The 22799-nt window shown below is 37.8% G+C and overlaps 2 protein-coding genes across 2 annotated transcripts; both read left to right on the top strand.

Annotated features, from left to right (window-relative positions):
• Positions 1 to 11465: 11465 nt before the first annotated feature.
• Positions 11466 to 12449, top strand: LOC124506230 (olfactory receptor 226). Its single transcript, XM_047072249.1, has one exon. The coding sequence runs from the start codon at positions 11466 to 11468 to the stop codon at positions 12447 to 12449; it is 984 nt and encodes a 327-aa protein (XP_046928205.1).
• Positions 12450 to 21514: 9065 nt separating this feature from the next.
• LOC124506324 (olfactory receptor 6-like) lies at positions 21515 to 22459 on the top strand. The gene has a single exon (XM_047072371.1). It carries the CDS (start codon positions 21515 to 21517, stop codon positions 22457 to 22459), a length of 945 nt encoding a protein of 314 aa, XP_046928327.1.
• The last annotated feature ends 340 nt before the right edge of the window (positions 22460 to 22799 follow it).

The following is a 22799-nucleotide window of genomic DNA, read 5'->3' as shown; positions in this document are numbered from 1 at the left end:
CAGCAAGGGGAAAAAAAGTCCTTAACCTACAAGGGAAGATTAATCAAGTTAGCAGCAGACCTGTCCACTAAAATTCGGCAGGCCAGAAGGAGTGGCAGGAAATATTCAATGTGCTGAATGGGAAAAATATGAAGCCAAGAATTCTTTATCCAGCAAAGCTGTCATTCAGAATAGAAGGAGAGACAAAGAGCTTCCCAGACAAAGAAAAACTAGAGTTTGTGACCACTATACCAGCTCTACAGGGAATTTTAAGGGGAACTCTTTGAGTGGAGAAAAACAAAACAAAACAAAAGACCAAAAGCAACAAAGATTACAAAGGACCAGAGAGCATCACGAGAAACCCCAACTCTACAGGCAACACAATAGCACTAAATTCATATTTTTCAATAATCACGCTGAATATAAATGAATTAAATTCTCCAATCAAAACACAGAGTATCACATGGATAAAAAAACAAGATCCATCTATTGGCTGCCTATCAGAGACTCATTTTAGACCTAAAGACAACTGCAGATAGAAAATGAGGGGATGGAGAACCATCTATTATGCTAATGGAGGTCAAAAGAAAGCCAGAGTAGCCATACTTATATCAGACAAACCAAAGACCTAAAACCAACACTGTAATAAAAGATGAAAAAGGGTATTATATCAATATTAAGGGGTCTAACTATCAAGATCTAAGAATTGTAAATATTTCTGCCACCAATATGAAACACCCAAGTATACAAATCAATTAATCACAAACATAAAGAAATTCATTGATAATAATACCATAATAGTAGAACTCTTTAATACCCCATTTATAACAATGGACAGATCATCTAAGCAGAAAATCAGCAAGGAAACAATGGCTTTGAATGACACACTGTACTGGATGGATTTAACAGATATATTTAGAACATTTCATCCTAAATCAGCAGAATACACATTCTTCTCAAGTGCATATGAAACATTCTCCAGAATAGATTACGTACTCGGTCACACATCAGCCCTCAACAGGTACAAAAAGATCGAGATCATACCATGTATATTTTCAGATCACAACGCTATGAAACTTGAAATCAACCACAAGAAAAAGTTTGGAAATCCCTCAAATACATGGAAGTTAAAGAACATTCTATTAAAGAATGAATGGGTTAACCAGGAAATTAAAGAAGAAATTTAAAAATACATGGAAGGAAATGAAAATGAAACACAACAGTCCAAAATGTTTGGGATGCAGAAAAGGCAGTCCTGAGAGAACAGTACATTGCAATTCAGGCCTATCTCAAGAAGCCAGAAAGGTCCCAAATACACAACCTCACGGTACACCTAAAGAAGCTGTAAAATGAATAGCAAATAAAGCCCAAAGCCAGCAGAAGAAAGGAAATAATAAAGATTAGAGAAGAAATGAATGATATAGAAACAACTTGGTAGAAGAGATCAATGAAATAAAAAGCTGGTTTTTGAAAGAATAAACAAAATTGATAACCCCCCTAGCCAGACTTCTCAAAAAGAAAGAGACAGGACCCAAACTGATAAAATCATGACTGAAAGAGGAGAGATAACAACCAACACCACAGAAATACAAACAATTACAAGAGAACACTATGAAAAATTATATGCCAACAAACTGGACAATCTGGAAGAAATGGGCAAACTCCTAGAAAACTCATACTACCAAAATTCAAACAGCAAGAAATAGAAAATTTGAACAGGCCCATATCCAGCAAATTGAATCAGTTATCAAAAATCTCCCAATAAGATTCCTGGGCCAGATGGCTTCCCAAGGGAATTCTATCAGACGTTTAAAGAAGAGTTAATACCTATTCTTCTCAAACTCTTACAAAAAATAGAAATGGAGGGAAAGCTTCCAAACTCATTCTGTCAATCCAGCATTACCTTGATTCCAAAACCAGAAAAGACCCCACAAAAAAGGAGAATTACAAGACAATATCCTTAATAAACCTGGATGCAAAAATTCTCAACAAGATACTAGCAAATCGAATTCCACATACATTAAAAGAATTATTCACCATGATCAAGGGGGATTTATTCCTGGGCTGCAGGGGTGGTTCAATATTTACAAATCAATGAATGTGATACACCACATCAATAAAAGAAAGGATAAGAACCATATGATCCTCTCAAGAGATGCAGAAAAAGCATTTGACAAAATATAGCATCCTTTCTTGATAAAAGCCCTCAAGAAAGTATGGACAGAAGAAACATATCTCAACATCACAAAGGCCATATACAAAAGAACCACAGCTAATATCATCCTTAATGGGGAAAAACTGAGAGCTTTCTCCCTAAGGTCAGGAATATGACAGGAATGTCCACTCTCACCACTGTTGTTCAACATAGTACTGGAAGTCCTAGGCCTCAGCAATAAGACAACAAAAAGAAATAAAAGGCACACAAATTGTCAAGGAAGAAGTCAAACTTTCACTCTTTGCAGACAACATGATCCTGTATGTGGAAAACCTGAAGATTCCACCCAAAAATTTCTATAACTGATACATGAATTTAATAAAGTCGCAGGATATAAAATCAATGTACAGAAATTGGTTGCATTTATATACACCAATAATGAAGCAACAGAAAGAGATACCAAGGAATCAATCCCATTTACAATTGTGTCAAAAACCATAAGATACCTAAGGAATAAGTCTAACCAAAGAGGTATGCTTTTGGTATGCTATCCAAAAGATCTGTATGCTGAAAACTATAGAACACTTATGAAAGAAACTGAAAAGACACAAAGAAATGGAAAAACATTCCATGTTCCTGGATTGTAAGAACAAATATCGTTAAAATGTCCATACTACCCAAAGCAGTCTGCGCATTCAATTCAATCTCTATCAAAGTAACACCAGGATTCTTCAAAGAACAAGAAAAACAATTCCAAAATTTGTATGGAACCAGAAAAGACCCTGAATAGCCAAAGTCATGTTGAAAAAGAAAACCAAAGCTGGATGCATCACAATTCTGGGCTTTAAGCTGTATTACAAAGCTGTAATCATCAAGACAGTATGGTATTGGCAGAAAAACAAACACATAGATCAATGGAACAGAATAGAGAACCCACAAGTGGACCCACAGATGTTTGGCCACTAATCTGTGACACAGCAAGAAGGAATATCCAATGGAGAAAAGACAGTCTCAAGAAATGGTGTTGAGAAAACTGGACAGCGACATGCAGAAGAACGAAACTGAGCCACTTTCTTATACCATACACAAAATTAAATTCAAAATGGATAAAAGACTTAAATGTAAGACAGGAAACCATCAAAATCATAGAAGAGAAAACAGGCAGCAACCTCTTTGACCTTGGTTGCATCAACCTCTTACTTGACACATCTCCAGAGGCAAGAGAAACAAAAGCAAATATGAACTACTGTGACCTCATCAAGATAAAAATTCCTTATGCATGACAAAGGACACAGTCAACAAAACTAAACGGCAACCGTAATGGAAGAAGATATTTGTAAATGACATTTTGGATAAGGGTTAGTATCCAAAATACATAAAGATCTTATCAAACTCAACACCCAAAAAACAAATAACCCAGTGAAGAAATGGGCAAAAGACATGAATAGACACTTTTCCAAAAGAGACATCCAGATGCCAACAGACACATGAAAAGATGCTCAACATTACTCATCATCAGGGAAATACAAATGAAAATCATGATGAGATACCAACTCACACCCGTCAGAATGGCTAAAATGAACAACCAATGTTGTCAAGGATGCAGAGAAAGGGGAGCCCTTTTGCACTGCTGGTGGGAATGCAAACCGGTACAGCTACTCTAGAAAACAGTATGGAGGTTTTTCAAAAAATTAAAAATAGAGTTATCCTATGATCCAGCAATTGCACTACTAGGTATTTATCCAAAGGATATAAAATGCTGATTGAAGGGGCACATGCAACCCAATGTTTATAGCAGCACTATCAACAATAGCCAAATTATGGAAAGAGCCCGCATGTCCATGGACTGACAAATGGATAAAGAAGAGGTGGTATATATACACAATGAAATATTACTCCATGATTAAAAGGAATGAAATCATGCCATTTGCAACACCATGTATGGCACTAGAGTGTATTATGCTAAGAGAAATAAATCAGAGAAAGACACAAATATCATATGATTTCACTCATATGTGGAATTTAAGAAACAAAACAGATGAACATAGAGGAAAGGAATGAAAATAAAATAAGATAAAAACAGAAAGGGAGGCAAACCATAAGAGACTCTTAAATTTAGAGAAGAAACTGAGGACTGCAGGGGAAGTAGGTGGCAGGATGGGCTAAATGGGTGATGGGCATTAAAGTGAGCACCTGTTGGAATGAGCAGTGGGAGTTATATGTAAGTGATGAATCACTAAATTCTGTTCTTGAAACCAACACTACACTATATGCTAACTAACTTGAATTTAAATTTAAAATATCAGACTTCATCAAAATTAAAAGGTTTCCTCTGTGAAATGCTGTTAAGAGGCCCAGTTTATAGCTGCACTATCAACATTAGCCAAATTATTGGAAGAGCCCAAATACCCATCGAGTGATGACAGGATAAAGAAGATATGGTATATACATATAATGAAATATTAGTTGTCAAAAAAATAAAATATTGCCATTTGCAATGATGTGGATGGACTAGAATGTATTATGCTAAGGGAAACAAGTTAGTCAGAGAAAGACAAATTCCATATGATTTCACTCATATGTGGACTTTAAGAAACAACACAGATGAACATAGGGGGAAGAGGAAAAAGATAAGAGGCAAACCATAAGAGACTCTTTACCACAGAGAAGACATTGAGGGTGGGCAGGGAATGGGCTAAATGGAGGGTGGATATTAAGGAGGGAAGTTGTTGAATGAGCACTGGGTGTTATATGTAAGTGGTGAATCATTAAATTCTTTACTGAAAAAAAAGCTGTAACAATCCAAGTAGAAAATGGGCAAACGACACAAAGAGACATTTCATTGAGGCAAATACTGGTAGCAAATACACATCTGAAAAGATGGTTAATTTCTTTAACCATTAGAGAAATTCAAATCTAATCACAATTATATCACTATACACCTATCAAAAACACTAAATGAAAAACAGTGGCAATGCCAAATAATGGCAAGGACGCAGAGAAACTGCCACTCAGACATTTCTGGTGGTGAGGTAAAATGATATATCCACTCTAGAAAACAGTCTGTAGCTTCTTAAAAAACGAAACACGAAATTAACATATGACTCAGCAATTGCACTTCTGTGCTTTTATCCTTAGGAAATGAATACTTACGTACACGTGTTTATAGCAGCTTTATTCATAAACTGGAATCAGCACAAATGTCCTTCTACTGGTGCATGCTTAAACAAACAGAGGAACATCCATGGCATGGAATACTGCTCAGCAATAAAAAACAGAAATCGGAGCAATTGATACACAGAATAACCTGGATGAGCCTCCGTGAAAAAAAGCCAATTTCTAATGATTCCAGTAACAATGCATTTATGAAATGAGAAATTACAGAAATGCAGAAAATATAGTGGCTGCCAGAACTTAAGGAAAAGATAAGGGCAAGAGAGAAATGGGTTTGCTGATAAAAGGGCAACATGAGAATCCTCGTCATGAAGTTATTCTGTATCCTGCCTGCATCCATGTCAATAACCTGTTAATGTACTATAGTTTGTAACGTGTTACATTTGAGAAACTGGGCAGCAAAGGGTACATGGAATCTTTAGGTAGTATTTCTTACAACTATCTAACAGTTTTTAGTTTAGTACTTTTAGTTTTCATGAGCTTAATCATATATGCAAATATTTTTGCATCTGTCCTTTAAATATGTATTGTTCCATTTCTGTCATGTTGTACTGTATTGACAGAAACTGCCAAAGCACAATGAAATAACAGGTATGAAGAATATTTTTGCCATCTTGTTTTAATAAGAACATATCTAGTATTTCCCCTTTTGGTATATGCATGTTTTTATTTGTTTTTATTTTTTAAATTTAAATTCAAGTTAGTTAATATACAATGTAGTGTTGGATTCAGGAGTAGAACCCAGTGATTCATCTCTTAAACATGACACCCAGTGCTCATCCCCAAAAGTGCCTTCCTTAATGCCCATCACCCATTTAACCCATCCCCTCACCCTGCCCCCTTCACCAACCCTCAGTGTTCTCTGCCTTTAAGAGAACCTTATGGCTTTCATTATTTAAATAGATATAGATTCTATAAGCCCTTATCTGCAATTACAAAATCCAAACAGCTTTGGAAACTGAGCATTTTCCCCTAAGTTTGGGCCCTAATAAACTGATCTTTAACACATCCTAGATTAAACAGAATATCAGCTACAGACATGAAACTAAAAGCCAAAAACCCTAACTCTCAACTCAGTGCTCCTATGACGTCAGGGAATTAAGAAATGTGACCTACATGGTATCAGGAGATAAAGGAAGAAACAATATGGCATTGTTGAGTCCCTATCATGTTCTACGCACTTGATACATCTCATAACATTTACTTCTCTCAGCAACTCTGTGAGGTACATTAATTCCATTTTACAGATTAAGAATCTAAGGCTCAAAGATGTTAAATAAACTGCCCAAGATTTCATGACTGAGCTAGGATATAAAGCCAGACTGACTTGGCCCAAAGCTAAAGGGTTTCCTTTGAACAGGAATGTGGCATGATAGAAAGGAGTGGAGACTGACAAGCGGGAGGCAAGGGGAGAAACTATGAGGTTGTAGGGTATTTATTGTGACCACTTCTTCATGGAACTTTCCCGAAAAACTTTTTCCTAACTTTCCCAAACATATATTTTTCGTCTGTCCCAGTCTTTTTTTGTTTGTTTGTTTGTTTTGGTCTCTTGGGCTCCTGCATCAAAGCCATCCCAAGGCATCAGAAGGAGTAGGGCAAAAGGGGACCATAGGAGGGAGGTGCAAGATAAAAGCACCTTTCCTGATTTGGCAATGTTCTCTGATCATGGGAGGAAGAGAAGATGGAGTCTCTATACTATCTTTCTTTGTCCTGATGTATCACATTTCTTTTATACACATTCCCTAAGTCCTTTCCTAACCAGCCTGATCATCTTAGGAGGACTCTGAGGGAAAGACATCCAAATAAAGTGAGTGTATTCTATTATCTCCTTCATTCCTCTTCAAGTGGTCAATTTCCCCATGTTTTCTTTCTGTCTAATACATTTCTCTTCCTGTTACTGTCTACGCCTAATAAAACCCAAACTCTTATCAGTATTTTCCACATCTGGTCCATCCTAATCCTCAGACTGATATTGCTTTCTACATGTTTTCCACTCATAGCTGGTTTCTTTATTTATTTGTAATGTGCCTGGCCTCCTTAAAGCTTTTATAATCTTCCGTTCATAGTCAACTCTTTCTATGTTATAGATATCTTTGCCTAATCTTCTTTCATTTGATCTTTTGTCTATATAGCAAATTTATCCTACCCAAATATGCTCTATATTATCTACAGAAATTCTAACCTCTTTGCACATAATCTAACTTTCTTATGTTTTATCTGGTTCCTGCAGGTCTGCTCATTCTTCTACATTTGATGTTTGTTTTCCTTACATATTATTCCAATTCTGTCAAGTTTTCTGGTAATCCATTTAAATTCTCTACTCCTGATCATTTCCAAACAACTCCTTTTTACATCATGCCTTCTTTACAGCCCATTCCTATGACCTGCAATTCATCAGTTCTGCCTGTATCATACCTTTCTCCATTTTCCCATCCGTCCATACAACCATTTACCTTTACTAATAGCCATAATACCTTTACTAAAGCCGAGCTTATAATAGGAGCTATTGTCAAAAGGAGAGACAGATATATCAGTAAATAATCTATGTCTAGAAATATGGGTAGTTTTGGAACATGGTAACTAACAAACTGAAACATGAGGGATAAACAATAATTTCTAGGATTAGGGATAGATATTTTTGATAGAAAGAAGAGTATGTGCAAATTCCAGAGTTGGAGAACAACATGTCACACTTAGAAAAAGGGAAATAGTGGGCAATGACTGGATTATTGTAGGACAGTTAAAAGGAAATATATTTGGGGCTTATTTTGTATGTATTTTCCCCAAATTGGATGCACTTGGGGCCAGTGATATGGTCATACTTCTACATAAAATCTCACTCTAGAAACAAATGGCATTTAGATTTATGAGGGTTGAGACCAGAGGAAGAAAGATCAGGTAATAAGATACTGAAATAGCTAAACTGAAAAATAACAAGGACCTGATGGGCATAAGCGACTGGGGGGAAGGCAGTAGAAATAGGACAGGAGAGAAGGACAGACATGAGAGATAATTAAAGAAGAAGTTAAGATATGACTTAGATTAGTTGTGAGTGAGATGTGGGTTTGGGATGGGGAGAATAAATATGTAGGAGACTTTCAGATCTCTGGTATAGGTGACTGCATGGAAACTAATGTTATTGACTGTGATAAAGGAATAACAGGCTTAGGAAACATTTTTCTAGACATTTTGTATTTGAGGGACCCATGTGACACTAAGAGAATTATGTCCACTCCTTGCTATACCATTAAGGACATCTGAAGCACTTTGGCATAAAGTTCTTCCTGTACATCCACCTGAATAATAGCAGCAGTGATACAGCTAGTGAAATAATTGCTAGGCTTTCACAGGCTCTAATGGGAACAGTAATGAGAGGAACCTCACCAAACAAGTGTTAGGTGAAAGAAAGAAAGAAGGACAATTAATGCCTCTATGTGGAGATGCCACAAAAGCCAAGATTTGAAGGTTAATTCGGAGCTGGCCACCCTTATGCAGATTGCAGCATAAGCAAAGGTACAGAGGTGATAAGCATGCTGTAAGAATTTTTTAGTGTTTATTTATATTGGAGAGAGAGAGACAGAGTGTGAGTCGGGGAGGGGCAGAGCGAGATGGAGACACAGAATCTGAAGCAGGCTCCAGGCTCTGAGCTGTCAGCATAGAGCCTGACCCAGAGCTCAGAACTTACAAGCTGTGAGATCATGACCTGAGCCAAAGTCGGACACTTAATTTACTGAGCTACCCAGACATTGGCCCCCCCAGATGTGATAATCATGTGGCATACCAAGAGCTGCAAGGTATAAAATACAATGTAGTCTGTGACAAGAGATACGGTTTTGGTAATAGAAGTGCATATCATGAGGTACTTATGTGCCTCGTTAAATAGCTTGAATATTAATGTGTAGGCAGTGGGATACTATGAAAGAATTTTAAGTAGGGAAATGAAATGGTCAGATTTGAGCTTCAGGGAAAGATTACAGGCAGTGAGACCAATTAGGAGCCCACATGTGAGAGGCTGACTTTTTGTTTTTAGCGTGCAGAGCATCAAATATGAGGATAGAGAAGATTAAAGGATAAGCGGGAAGATCTGAGGCCAAGAGGGTTAAATGCACAACAAATAGTATATCAGGCAGGTATTGAGGAGAAAGGATCAAGGGTAAGGATATGAATGTAATTGTAATTGTACAATTACAATTGTAATTTTTAGGTTCCCTTTTATGAAGCTGGTACATGGTATAATGGTAGGCATAGCAGTTTAAATTTTCAAGAATGAGAAGAGGAAGATATGTCCCCACCACTAGACTGTAAACCACTTAAAGACTTAGTAAGTCTCTTGTTCGCCTTTTATGTGCTAAAACTTTTAGTCTGTATGAGGTAAAGGATGTGTTAACTAACTTTATTGTGGTAAATATTTCACAATATATACCTGTATCAAATTGTCACATAGTATACCTTAAGCTTACACAATGTTCTATGTCAATTATCTCTCAACAAAGCTAGAAAAAAGTCATTAGCAGGTTGAAGTTTGATATATGAAGTTTGATATTGTTCTCAGAGGAACGAGCTTGAAACTAAAAAGTAAGGAAACTCCTTGGGGGAAATAGCACCCTGATGTTTAGCTGACTCTCTCCTATTCTCCTTTCTAATCTCTGTACTCCCTTCCAATGTATGACCATGTCGAGACAGTAGGGTGACAATAACCCCACGTGACTATGTCTGCTTCTGTTGCACATCAAATCCAGAAGAGGCTTGAAATTTTGAAAGGGCAAATTTTATTTTTGATACCAAAGTAAACAAAGAGAGTACTCTACTGAATGTATGCTTTTTTATTGGTCTTGTTACTGGCAAAATAATTAAACAAAGAGGCCATTAGACTGAGATGGCTCTCACACCTTGGTTGCCTACTTATTAAGCAAACCAAAACTTAAGCTAGAGTCAATTGTAAATGTGTTCATATCCAAGAAAATAAAATTTAAGAACAACCAATCACAAACAGCCAAGGAAACTTTCCCAAGTAAGGCAACCACTTAAATGTAGCTAATCAAATAATGCCCTTGCCTTTCTTCTGAGTCTGCTCTATAAAAGTCTTCCCATTAGCTTCTGTCAATAGAGCACAGTTTACTACTTTCCGTTTGGTGCTGCCCAATTTAAATCAATGTTCTCACATAAACCCTTGAAACTTTCAATATGCCTCAGTTTAATTTTTGACAATACTCGAGAAGGGGGCTACTCTCATTCCAAGAGAGCACAACTTTCAGAACTGATGGGATTCTCAGTATTTCCACCTTCCAGAATACCTTCCTAATATAATTTCAAGGTGCATCCCAAGTCCTCCTCTAAGTGCAGGTTTTGTAGAAGTTTCAATCCAGAGATGCTGTGACTTCTTGGGTTCTACAATGTTCCTTCTTTCTTGTAGTATGGAGTTGCTTCTGTAGCTGAGCCCCAAAGATCCTCTCCCCTGGATATAAATCCAGGACGGATCTTATAGTCCCTCCTTTGTGTTGCCTGAATATTTTCGAAGCTCTGAGGTCCTGACTTCCTGGTTCCATCTCTTACTATCTGTGTGATCTGGAACATGTTACTTAATCTCTTTATGCCTCGGTATTCTTAGATGTTAAGTGGCATTAAAATCATACTAACTCACAGCGTTCTTCTGAAGATTAAGTGAATTAATATCTGCAAATATTTTAAAACAATGTCCATACAATTAATGCATAGCAAATACTCAATTGTGTTACATGTTTAGTACTGTTATTCCTCCATTGTGTAACTTGTTTCCTCAAAACAGAGTCACAATCTAGCTCACAAACTCTCACTTTAGGGCAGCCTAGACTCTCTTACTACTCTATTTGGTTTTGATCTATATTCTTCAGTAACCAACTAGTGTCACTTTTACAAGTATTTATCAGTATATTCTTCTCCAAGGGCCAGAACAGACTCTGACCCTATTCCCAGTATGAAGTAGCTCATTTTTGTTTACTTTTGTCTTAGCTCGTTTCCAGATTACAGCAGAAAGTGACGTCCTCAGTTTGGTGATGAATCACACGCATACAAACATTCTGTCAATATAAACCCACCACAAGAAAGCCTGGGTTCTTGTTGCTGCTTCCTGAAGGCCCTCTGTTCTCTCTCCTAAAGATCAGTGGGCAAGACTGACATTATGGAGCAGAGGAATCAGAGTGGGAGGGTAAGTGAGTTTGTGTTGCTGGGCTTCCCGGCTACTGCGCCACTGCGGGCACTTTTATTTGCCCTTTCTCTGCTGGCCTATGTGTTGGTGCTGACTGAAAACACACTCATCATTATGGCAATTAGAAACCACCCCACCCTTCACAAACCCATGTACTTCTTTCTGGCTAATATGTCCTTCTTGGAGATCTGGTATGTTACTGTCACTATTCCCAAGATGTTAGCTGGATTTGCTGGGTCCAAACAGAGCCAGGGACAGCTAATCTCCTTTGAGGGCTGCATGACACAGCTCTATTTTTTCCTGGGACTGGGCTGCACTGAATGTGTCCTTCTTGCTGTTATGGCCTATGATCGCTATGTGGCCATCTGCCATCCTCTCCACTATGCTGTCATTGTCAGTGGTCAGCAGTGTGTGCAGCTTGCAGCTGGCTCCTGGGCTGGAGGTTTTGGTATCTCCATGGTCAAAGTTTTTCTCATTTCTCGCCTCTCCTACTGTGGACCCAACATCATCAACCACTTTTTCTGTGATGTCTCCCCATTACTCAATCTTTCATGTACTGACATGTCAACAGCAGAGCTTACAGACTTTGTTCTGGCCATTTTTATCCTGCTGGGGCCACTCTCTGTCACTGGGGCCTCCTATATGGCCATCACTGGTGCTGTGGTACGAATTCCCTCGGCTGCTGGGCGCCATAAAGCCTTTTCCACCTGTGCCTCTCACCTCACTGTTGTGATCATCTTCTATGCAGCCAGTATCTTCATCTACGCCCGGCCAAAGGCACTCTCAGCTTTTGACACCAACAAACTGGTTTCTGTACTCTATGCTGTCATTGTACCTTTGCTCAACCCCATCATTTACTGCTTACGCAATCAAGAGGTCAAGAGAGCCCTACGCCATACGCTACACCTATACCAGGGCCAGGATGCTAAGCGCAGGAAAGCAAGCAGAGATGGGTAGAAAATGCTCTTAAACTTGGCCTCTATATCTTCTATGAAGTCCAGAGGAGTTCTTATGCCCTAAATTAGGGACTAGGGCTCAAAAACACCACCATGGAACTAATCCAGAAGGAAGAAGAGGGATGGATTGCAAGCTGGCAGCTGGATTTCTGCAGGACAGCACTGTAAATACATGTTAGAATGTTCCATGTTATCTACTCTATTGTAATTTACATAGAACAGGTTCACGAATCATGCATCCTGATGGGATGAGAAGGATTGGCTCTGAGCAGAAGACTGACTGCACTTCAATATTTAAATAAGCAAACAAATGCAGAACTAATATCTCTCTAAATGGCCTTTCCTGGGTTTGCTCTTTGTCTTAGTTCTGTGGCTGAAGGTGTAGAAAAGGAAAGCAGAATGAGGAAGTCATTCAAGGAAGCACAGGCTTCATTATGGAATAGAATTAGGAGACTTCTGGTTAATCTCTTCTAGCTGCAAACCACTGACGATAGCTTATGAGGTAGCAGAGGTCCAGGTGATTATTTTAGTATGAATTACAAGGCAAGCAGATAGGAAAGTGAGAAGTTTTGTGTTAGCAACATGTCACCTAGTGGACTCCAGGTATTTCTATATCCATTTCCTGATTTACCTAGGTCAGTGCACACACCAAGCTAGTGACTAAGTGCACTTATTTAATAAATCTGTTTTACTAATTTACTATAAGCTTATACTCATACATTAAGTGGAATACTATGTAGATCTTAAAATACCATGATCTACATAGAGCTAATGACAGAAATATTCTCAGTATAATAAATCAAAATATTAGGTTATGTAACAGCATCAAAAGTATTTGGCTTACAAATGGAAAAGGAAAATGTGATATAGATTTACACACACACACACACACACACACACACACACACACACAGAAATATTACTCAGCCTTAAAAAAGGATAAGATGTGTCATTTGCAACAATATGGATGGACCTTGAGGGCATTCATTACTCTAAGTGAAATAAGTCAGATTAAGTAAGACTAATACCATATGATTTCACTCATATGTGGAATCTAAAAAAACAAATGAATAAACAAACAAAAAGCAAGACCAGACCCATTAACACACAGAACAAACTGACGGTTGCCAGAAGGGAGGAAGGTATGGGATGGGCAAAATGGGTGAAGAGGAGTGGAAGATACAGGCTTTCCATTATGGACTGAATAAGTCACAGGAATAAAAAGCACAGGATAGGGAATATAGTCAATGATATTGTAATAGTGATGTAGTGAGACAAATGGTAGCTACACTTGTGGTAAGTGTAGCATAACATATAGAGAAGTTGAATTACTGTGTACATCTGAAACTAATGTACCATTGTGTGCCTGCTGTACTCAAATTTTAAAAATCAATTTTAAAAAAGATCATGACTGCTCAGCATGAAACCAAGTATAGGCTTTTCTGAGTAAAGAATACTGTGAGATAGTACAGATGTTATACCCTGAAGCAGACCCTGGTTCTACCTGCAAAAATACATCTAAAATCTGACCATCTCAAAAAAAGAAAAATTACCAGTCTTATTTATTTGTTTGTTTAAATTAGGCTAGAAGGAAATTAACTGAGATGTTAGCTATAACCATGCAGTTTAGCCATTACTATTATAAACTGCCTTCTGTGCCAAAGGTGTTGTTACCAACATATTGATTTAAACAAGCATTTCTTACCCAATAAAATACACAGCTTTATTCATCTGGGCAGACAGATGGATACAGGGTATCTCAGCATGGTGTTTAGAAACTTACAATGACCTAAGAATCGGAACACTGAAGACAACAGCCTACATGCAGCTTCTCTCCAGATGTGGGAATCTTCTGGTGTTGCAGCCTGTCTTTCCATAGTTTTCTGCTGTTTAATAAAGTCTGAAGGGCTACTAGCAAGGAAATCAAGCATTATTTGCTAGTTGCTACCTATTAAAAATTCTAGTATATGTATCTTTTGGTGCCAAAAGTTACATAACCTTATAAGTATTTTATTATTATAATTTGTTTTTATATTTTATTGTGTTATTACTATCTATTATAACTTACATTTATAGTGACTAGATGAAAATTCATCAAAATCCTATCTCTTAACTGTCTCCAAGAATAAATTTCTGAAATGGGTTTACAAATCTGAGACTGGAGTGTCAGTCTCTGGACATCACTGTTGTAGCTATTATATGAACCTCCTTATAGGTTAACTCCAGTTAATAGGAAGTAAAAACATGATGTTGATTTCCTTCATTGTGCTTTTCTTTATTTTCCAAGCTTTTTACAGTAAAATGCATTATTTTCTCAAGTTTTAAAAAATTCCTCTAATTCTGAATTCAAAATTTAAAACCAGATACTTCAGGTATAGGAAAAGTGTCTAGCACATTTCCTGCATATATTCATCTTTCACTAACAATGAATGAAAAGATGCTTGAGTCCATGTGAACTATGGCAAGATCAAAACTTCTCTTTTGACTTGGACTGCATTTTCAAAGTCATGTGATTCTCATGGCTCATACTGAATTTGATGGCACAAAACCTAAGACTTTTCAAGTGAACTATTAACTGTCAGATGAAGTATTCCTCATCCTCCATTGATTAATTAATTTTGCCCCCAACCTAGATAGAGAATTTTATTTTATTCCTGTTACATTTGATCCTGTTTGTTTCAAACCATCTTTATAGGCTGCCATTCTTTAAAAATATTGCATAGATACTATGACTTTTTTAAATTCCCTTTTGCAGGGCAGTGTCTGGGGGAGTCTCCAGTCTCCTTCTAGGAGTACTGGATCCAGACTGGATCTTTCAGGTAGGAGAGATACTCAGAGTGGCCAGAGGTAACTCACATCTATAGAACAAGAGAGGATCAACACAGAGGGTTCCATGCTCAAAAATACCTAACTTGTTCCCATCAACTTTGATAAACTCCACTTAGTCTGCCTTTCAAGTTTCTTCACAGTATGTTTTGTTTTCCTTTTTTTTTTCTTTTGGTTTTTATTTTAATATCTTACCCATTACAATCTTGTGAAAATGAATGTTAGATTGTATTTTTTTTGCTTGAACTTTATAATCCAATTCTTTTATAATTTGCTAACATTTCACATTGAACAGAGTCAGAAAATATCAAAACCTTTTGGAAAAGAGCATTTGAGAAATAACAGTTCTTCTATAGTACTGGAAACCCTATTTTGCTTAAACAGCCCTTATAGTTAGGAAGTATAAGACTGAGAAACTATCAGATAGAGGGGACTTAAGAAACAGAATACTTAAGTGGAATGTGATATTTTAGATTGGATCCTGTGACATTAAATGGATAAGGAAAAACTGGTAAATTCTGAATAAAACCTGGAGTTTAGTTAACAACAATGTAGTAGTTTTAGTTTCTTACTTTTAAAAGTGTACAGTGAAACATAAGTTGATGATATTAGGGGAAACAAAGTAGGGGAGGGAAATATGAGAACTCTTTTTACTATCTTTGAAACTTTTCTCTAAAATAATATTAAACCCAAAATTAAGTTATTTAAAAAATAAAATAAATTATTTTTTATACCAAATTATTTCGTAATTCTGATTTCAGTGACTTCATAATAATAGTAGTAAGCCAACCTTGTTTGCTTATGGTGATACATACAGCAAATATTTGGCTTTTATGTGCTATGTTGAAAACCTCTTTTTCAAATTTTCCTGGATTTTTAATTCTCATGAAATTCATACCTTGATGCTGTTTTATTTTGCTAATTCATAAGAGAGAGCTAAAGTATTTTTGACAAATATTTTTTGCTTCACATTTAACAACTCTAACAAAACCGTGCCAACTCTTTCACATAGCATCATGTCGTGCAGGCAAGCATGAGCGGACAGTTCCATGCACTGCAGAGAAGAGAAGGCTTATAGCATAGGTGTTGCCATTTTCCTCAGGGGATAATTACCCTCCCTGATTTTCATATTCCATAGTCTCATTTCATGAGGACCCAGTGGTCCCAGCCTTCCCAGAATTAGTGCCAACTCACCATATGCCTTTAGACAAAGAATATGGGAGAGTGGGAAAAGAGCTAGGTCCATCCTTCTCCATCAGATTCTAATTAGTCACATATAGACCTTTAGATCCTTTGTAGGATCTAAAGTTTCTCTAGAATTTTTCATATTTTTAGGCCCCTGCCTCATTCCCTTCATCTGCCTTTGGTTACTCAAAGGGATACAAGTATATTTCCTGGGCCTTCATTCTAACAAAACTTTCAGCCCTTGATTCTTAATTTCAGGGCTACTGACACACAATTAATAGCAGAGACTGTGGGCTAACTTGGCTGTGAATAACCTGACAGACAGCAGGTGTCATTTCACACTGCTCTTATCACACAGTGCGTGCTTCACAAACGTTCATCAAATGACTGAGTGCTTCCTAGAGACCAAGGTGGTGGCTGTGACCTCTCCTCACTGCAGAGACCTCATTATTCCACCATCTCGCTTCTCACTATATTCTTTCCTGTGCTGGTCTCTGTACACTGAAAGCCCTCTCACCTCATTTCTTCTGATCAAATCATGGCTGTGGCTCACATTCCAACACAGGCAATATTTACATTTGTATAGTTATCACAAAGCTGTTTTAGAATTGCTTTCACATACATGTTATTTTTGAAACTAACATTAATGATATGATGTTAACAAATGAATTATTGTTATCCCATTTTATGAGTGAATAAACTAAGGAATAAAGACAATTTTAAAAGGTAAAAGGTCTTAAAACCAGTAGAATCCTAGATTAGGAATCAGATCTTCTCTGACTGCTGAGCCAAAATTATTTCCCATCACACTACTTCCACACTATCTTTCCGTATGAGTCTGGAAAGACACCTCTTGATGAACCTTTTCTTAAATCCCTAAATTAGAAAGCATTAATCCCTGGGGCACCTGGGTGGTTCAGCTGGTTGAGTGTCAAACTTTGACTCAGATCATGATCTTGTGGTTCATGGGTTCGAGCCCCATGTCAAACTCACTGCTATCAGCCAGAGCCCACTTTGGATCCTCTGTCCCCTTCTCTCTTTGTTCCTCTCCTGCTCGTGTTCTCTCTCTCTCTCTCAAAAATAAGTAAACATTATAAAAATATATTTTAAAAAAAAGAAAGCATTACTCCCTCATTGGAGTTCCTAGGGTGCTTTCTGCCTCTCTTTTGGTACATGTCACATCCTATGCTCATTATAGTGTATATTATTATTTTACTTGGAATACTATAAGTTCCTGAAGGGCAGAAACCATGACTTATATATTTTTATTCCAAAGTATGTATAGCACAGCACCCTGCATATAATAAGAGCTCAATAAACCCAAGTTGCAATTTCTGTAACCAATGAGCAAATGAATGCATTGGTTACCTTATTAACCTACTTAAGTTTCTTATCCTGGCTTTTGAATAACTTAGTGTTGCATTACCTTGCATATAGTAGTAAGAGAAAAAAAGCCACATTCTACCCACAGGTATAAATAAACTTGGTCCAGGTATAAACAGGAACTAGTAGGTAATTAGAGATTTGGCTTTTCTATCAAGGTTCCCTGGACGTAGTCTTAGCAGCACATACAGAGTTTCCTTAGAGCCAGAAGAGACTGTCATTGAGCCTCCTGGGAAGAAGACATGGGCAAGAGGCAGGTGAGTGTTAAATATATTCACCTGCCTCGGCTCCAGTCTTGTCTTAGTGCTGCAATACCTATCATGCAGTTTAAGCAGAGACCAGATGTGGACCTCTAGGAAGTACAAAAATATGCAAACCAGTATATTTTTCCATAATTAGTGCATACATCTGCAGAACTTTCCACTCTTGAAGAGAAGGCAGGTGGAATATGGTAAGTGGTTGAAAATTCAAAGTGTTGTTGGTTGATCCAATCTTGATCCAAGAAAGCTCCAAGGAAGATGAGGAGGAACCTGGGAAGAGTGGCTGCAAGCACCATTATTGGAAAATGGGTATTGTGGAGAATGAATGGGAAAATGAAGATTCAATACCTCTTTACCCAAGGTTGGGGAAATGTGGGCAGCTGTGGGATCTTTCGGGTACTGGACCAGGCCCAAAAGATATATTTCTTATTCCAGAAGAAGTCTGCCAGTGTCTGTCTTGCATCTTGAAAAAAAGCACATAAAATACTGGAAAAAAGTTCTATAGTACAATGAAAGGACTTCTTTCCTTAGATACCATAGAGACCCCAGAACTTAGTGCTTTCAGTTCTAAAAAACAAGGAAAATAGTAAGAAAGAATTCTTCATTTCTCCATGATACAAAATAGAACCTGCTGAGAGGAACGTCCATGGCAGACAAAGTGGAGGAGATTATGACGTAACAGGGGCATACTTGAATATATGAGAGTAATATGCTAGGGAGAGGATAAGAGAGAAAGCATGAGTGATCTGTAACTCAGAGCTCTTCTAAGATGCTATAGTCCTGTTCGGGAAATTTGGCTTCCCTCATTCCCCCAGAGTGCAACAGAAAAAAAGATGAGCAAAAGAGAGAGAATGGAAATCTATATGTTTATGTGAACACCTGTGAGTAGCATGTATGAGTCTAGTGTGACATAATATAATAACAGCTAACACTTAGAAAAACCATGGGCCAAGTCCTATGTTAAGTGCTTTCTGTGCATTATCACATTTATTTTCACAGCAAACCAGTATGGTAGGCATGATTAACATTATTCTACTTTACAGCAATGGATCTTTAAGTCCATAATTGTTGAATATTCTGCTCATGATGACACGCCTAGTAGCTTATTCTGACTCTGAAGTCAATGCTCTTAACTAGTATGCAAAGGTAAATGTGTGGGAAATTCTGTGACTGATGGCGGGGAATGTGGAATGTTATACATATCCTGAAGGAAAGTCTCTATATTCTTCCTGCTGAGACTAGAACATGGGAGATCTCACTATTTTCTGTTCCCAGAACTAGTTGCTTTTCTTGAGGAAAAGAATTATGTCAAAGGCATTAAAAAACTCGGCTAGAAACCACTTTCTAATGAACTACTTTGGGGTGATAATGTTGGTTGGAGGCCTGGAGGTAAGGTACAATCCTTTTCCACCCAGCAAGCAGTACTGAGCTCTGCTCATGTGTGCTGCTATGAAAAGGAGGCAGTGGTGTCCATAATATGTATTTCAGTGCCTCGTTCTTTGCCCCTTGCCCTGAGCCATGGCCAGAAGATCTCTAGGCCAATGAGTCCCTGATCAGCCTCCCACTCTCTATGTGTCAAGAGAAGGGTATGGAGGACAAATTTGTTTGTCAGAAGGAGTAAACAATGTTCAAAAGGCAGGATCTGACCTCAGTCTTTATGGATGAGTGTGGTATTTAATAGAAAGACACATTCATTTATGTGTTTTCAAAAGATATTCTGTGACCACAGATTAAAATAGTTGGGCTACCTCACAATATTCTTCCTTCCAGCTTTGCAAGATCTGCCTGTCCTTACATTTTATTCACATGCCCTCTTGCCTCCCTTCTCCTTACTCCTCTAGGAGAACCTGAAACAATGGCTGATATTTACAGACCCAATCTACCAAGTTACCTGAGACCAGGGATCATACCCCTGGTTTTCAGACTGAATGGGTATGTTTCCTGTGACAGTACCCTGGGTATATAAGCCGAGGGTATGTCCAAAAGATGTGTATCCTGATAGATAGATAGATAGATAGATAGATGCCTTCTGCCAGCAACATACCCTGAATTCACATTCCTCTGCCCCTGATCTACTTCCTGTGGATCCCAAATCTCCAAGGGATTCATTAATTCACTTGTTAATCTATATTCATTTAATATTCATGTGTTTTCCAGTCACTGTCCTAGGCATTGGGCTCACAGTCATGAAGGTCAGAGTCTTTTTTCCCAAATTTTATTGAGATGTAATGGACATATACCATGTAAGTTTAGGGTGTAGAATGTGAGGATTTGATACTCATATATGTTGTAAAATGACTATCACAATAAGGTTAGGCAAAATCTTCATTGCATCACATAATTACCACATTTTTGTGGTATTTACTCTCAGTAACTTTCAACTATATGAAACACTTAAGATTTACTCTCAGTAACTTTTAAGTATATGAAACTGTATTGTTAACTATAGTTACCTTGCTGTACATCAGATCCCCAGAACTTACTCATCTCATAAGTGGAAATTTACCCCCTTTTACCAACATCTCCCTGGATTTTGGAAAACTGCAGTGTAATGAAGAGAAAACTCAATGTATGAGGGGGTTGTGCACTGGGGGCAAATGCTTTTGAGGCACTTGACTGAGTTTTGGTGAGATGTCTCCTAAATGGAATCTTAAATCTTGAATCAGCTGATAAAGATTAGGGGATGGGCACAATAGTAAGAGGGAAAAGTGTAAGCAAAGTATGAGACTGATTGTAATGTGTTTCGGGAGCAAAAACTACTTGAATATGTCTGGATCATGGAAACCATGATCACAAGAGATGAGGCTAGAGAAATACATAGGGATCAATATATGAAGTGCCTCCTATATATGACATTGAAAACATTTCCATTTTTATCTGAAAGCAACTGGAGAGTCATTAAAGAACTTTCCAAGAACTATTTTCTATTTCCACAAATAAATTCTGAAGAAAGTGTGCTGATCAAAGACCAATGGATCACCCAAATACTAAACTTTGAAACTCTTTCTGACATGATATTATACTTCACATTTCCTTTAGGCAGGAAAGAAATCTTTGTGAAATGAGTTCCTAATTAAACAGAGATCTGGAATGAACAAAGGAGAGACCATCTATATTCATTGACAAAGGACCTGGGAATGACATGAATAGTGACATTCAAATATTTAATCAGGTGAGAGGGATGGGAGTGCATTTTGATTCTGGGAGACTTTCATAAAAAACAACAAAAAGCCTTAATGGAAATGTGTGCTTGCACATTTAAAAATGACTTTGTTTTAAAAGAAGTTATTTTATGAGTCATTTGGAGGAAAGTCTGATTTACTAACATGTTGGTCTCTTGTCTGATAGCATAAGCATCTCCATTATTTGTAGTATTGTTACAAGACTCCAATACTCCTCAGTGCTTTTAGTCATGCTGGGGAAAAACATCACTCTGGTCAGTGAATTCATCTTGGTGGGCTTCCCCACTGCCCCATGGTTACAAGTCCTGCTCTTCTTCCTCTTCCTTGTGGTCTACTTGCTGGTGATAATAGAGAATCTTATCATCATGCTCACTGTTTGGATCACTGGCTCCCTCCATAAGCCCATGTACTATTTCCTGAGTAGCTTGTCCTTTCTGGAGGTCTGGTATGTCTCTGTCACAGTCCCCAAGATGCTGGATGGATTCCTTTTGCAGAAACGGCGCATCTCCTTCACAGGTTGCATGACCCAGCTCTACTTCTTTATCTCGCTCGCCTGCACAGAGTGTGTGCTTCTGGCAACCATGGCCTATGACCGCTATGTGGCCATTTGCCACCCTCTCCAATACCCAGTCATTATGACCACAGGTTGTTGTGTACAGCTGGTGGCGTTCTCCTATGTAAGTGGTTTCATGGTCTCTGTCATCAAAGTTTATTTCATTTCACATGTTGCCTTTTGTGGTTCTAATGTCATGAACCACTTTTTCTGTGATATCTCACCAATCCTTAAGCTGGCTTGCAAAGACATGTCCACAGCTGAGCTAGTGGACTTTGCTTTGGCTATTGTCATTCTTGTCTTCCCACTCATCACCACTGTCCTTTCCTATGTATACATTGTCTCCACCATTCTGCGGATACCCTCCACCCAGGGAAGGAAGAAAGCCTTTTCCACCTGTGCATCCCACCTCACTGTGGTCATAATTTATTATACAGCCATGATTTTTATGTATGTTCGGCCCAGAGCTATTGCATCATTTAATTCCAACAAACTAATCTCAGCTGTGTACGCAGTCCTCACACCCATGCTAAATCCCTTCATCTACTGCCTTAGAAACCAGGAAGTAAAAAATGCTGTCAAAAAGACCATGGGGGTTGGGCAGTGCCTCCTGCTTAGCTAAGCCCTGCTGCCTTGAGGAGGAGACAGTGTTTCAGCAAGGATATCATTCCTATGACACTTTTCATGATTCTGCTTATTAGTGTTATTCTATAGATCTACATTCTGAAAGAAATCACAGCATGGGATGAGAGGAAAAAAATTAAAACTAGGAACAGGACACATTATATATTGCTTTAATCTTGAATTCATTTTAATACATACTGTATATATATATTTTATAATTACTTTGAAATGACAAAGTAATAACTATTTGACATATAAGTTGGTGTTATTATCACTTTACACATAATAAACCATTTTATTCCTAAAAGAGCTCTATGAGTTAAGTATGATTACTTGCC

This window comes from Lynx rufus, unplaced genomic scaffold (assembly GCF_022079265.1).
Source record: "Lynx rufus isolate CCGP_SWC_20201006 ecotype Redwood Valley unplaced genomic scaffold, mLynRuf1.p SCAF_9, whole genome shotgun sequence".
Taxonomy (NCBI): Eukaryota; Metazoa; Chordata; class Mammalia; order Carnivora; family Felidae; genus Lynx; species Lynx rufus.
This window is presented reverse-complemented; position numbering and strand designations above follow the sequence as displayed.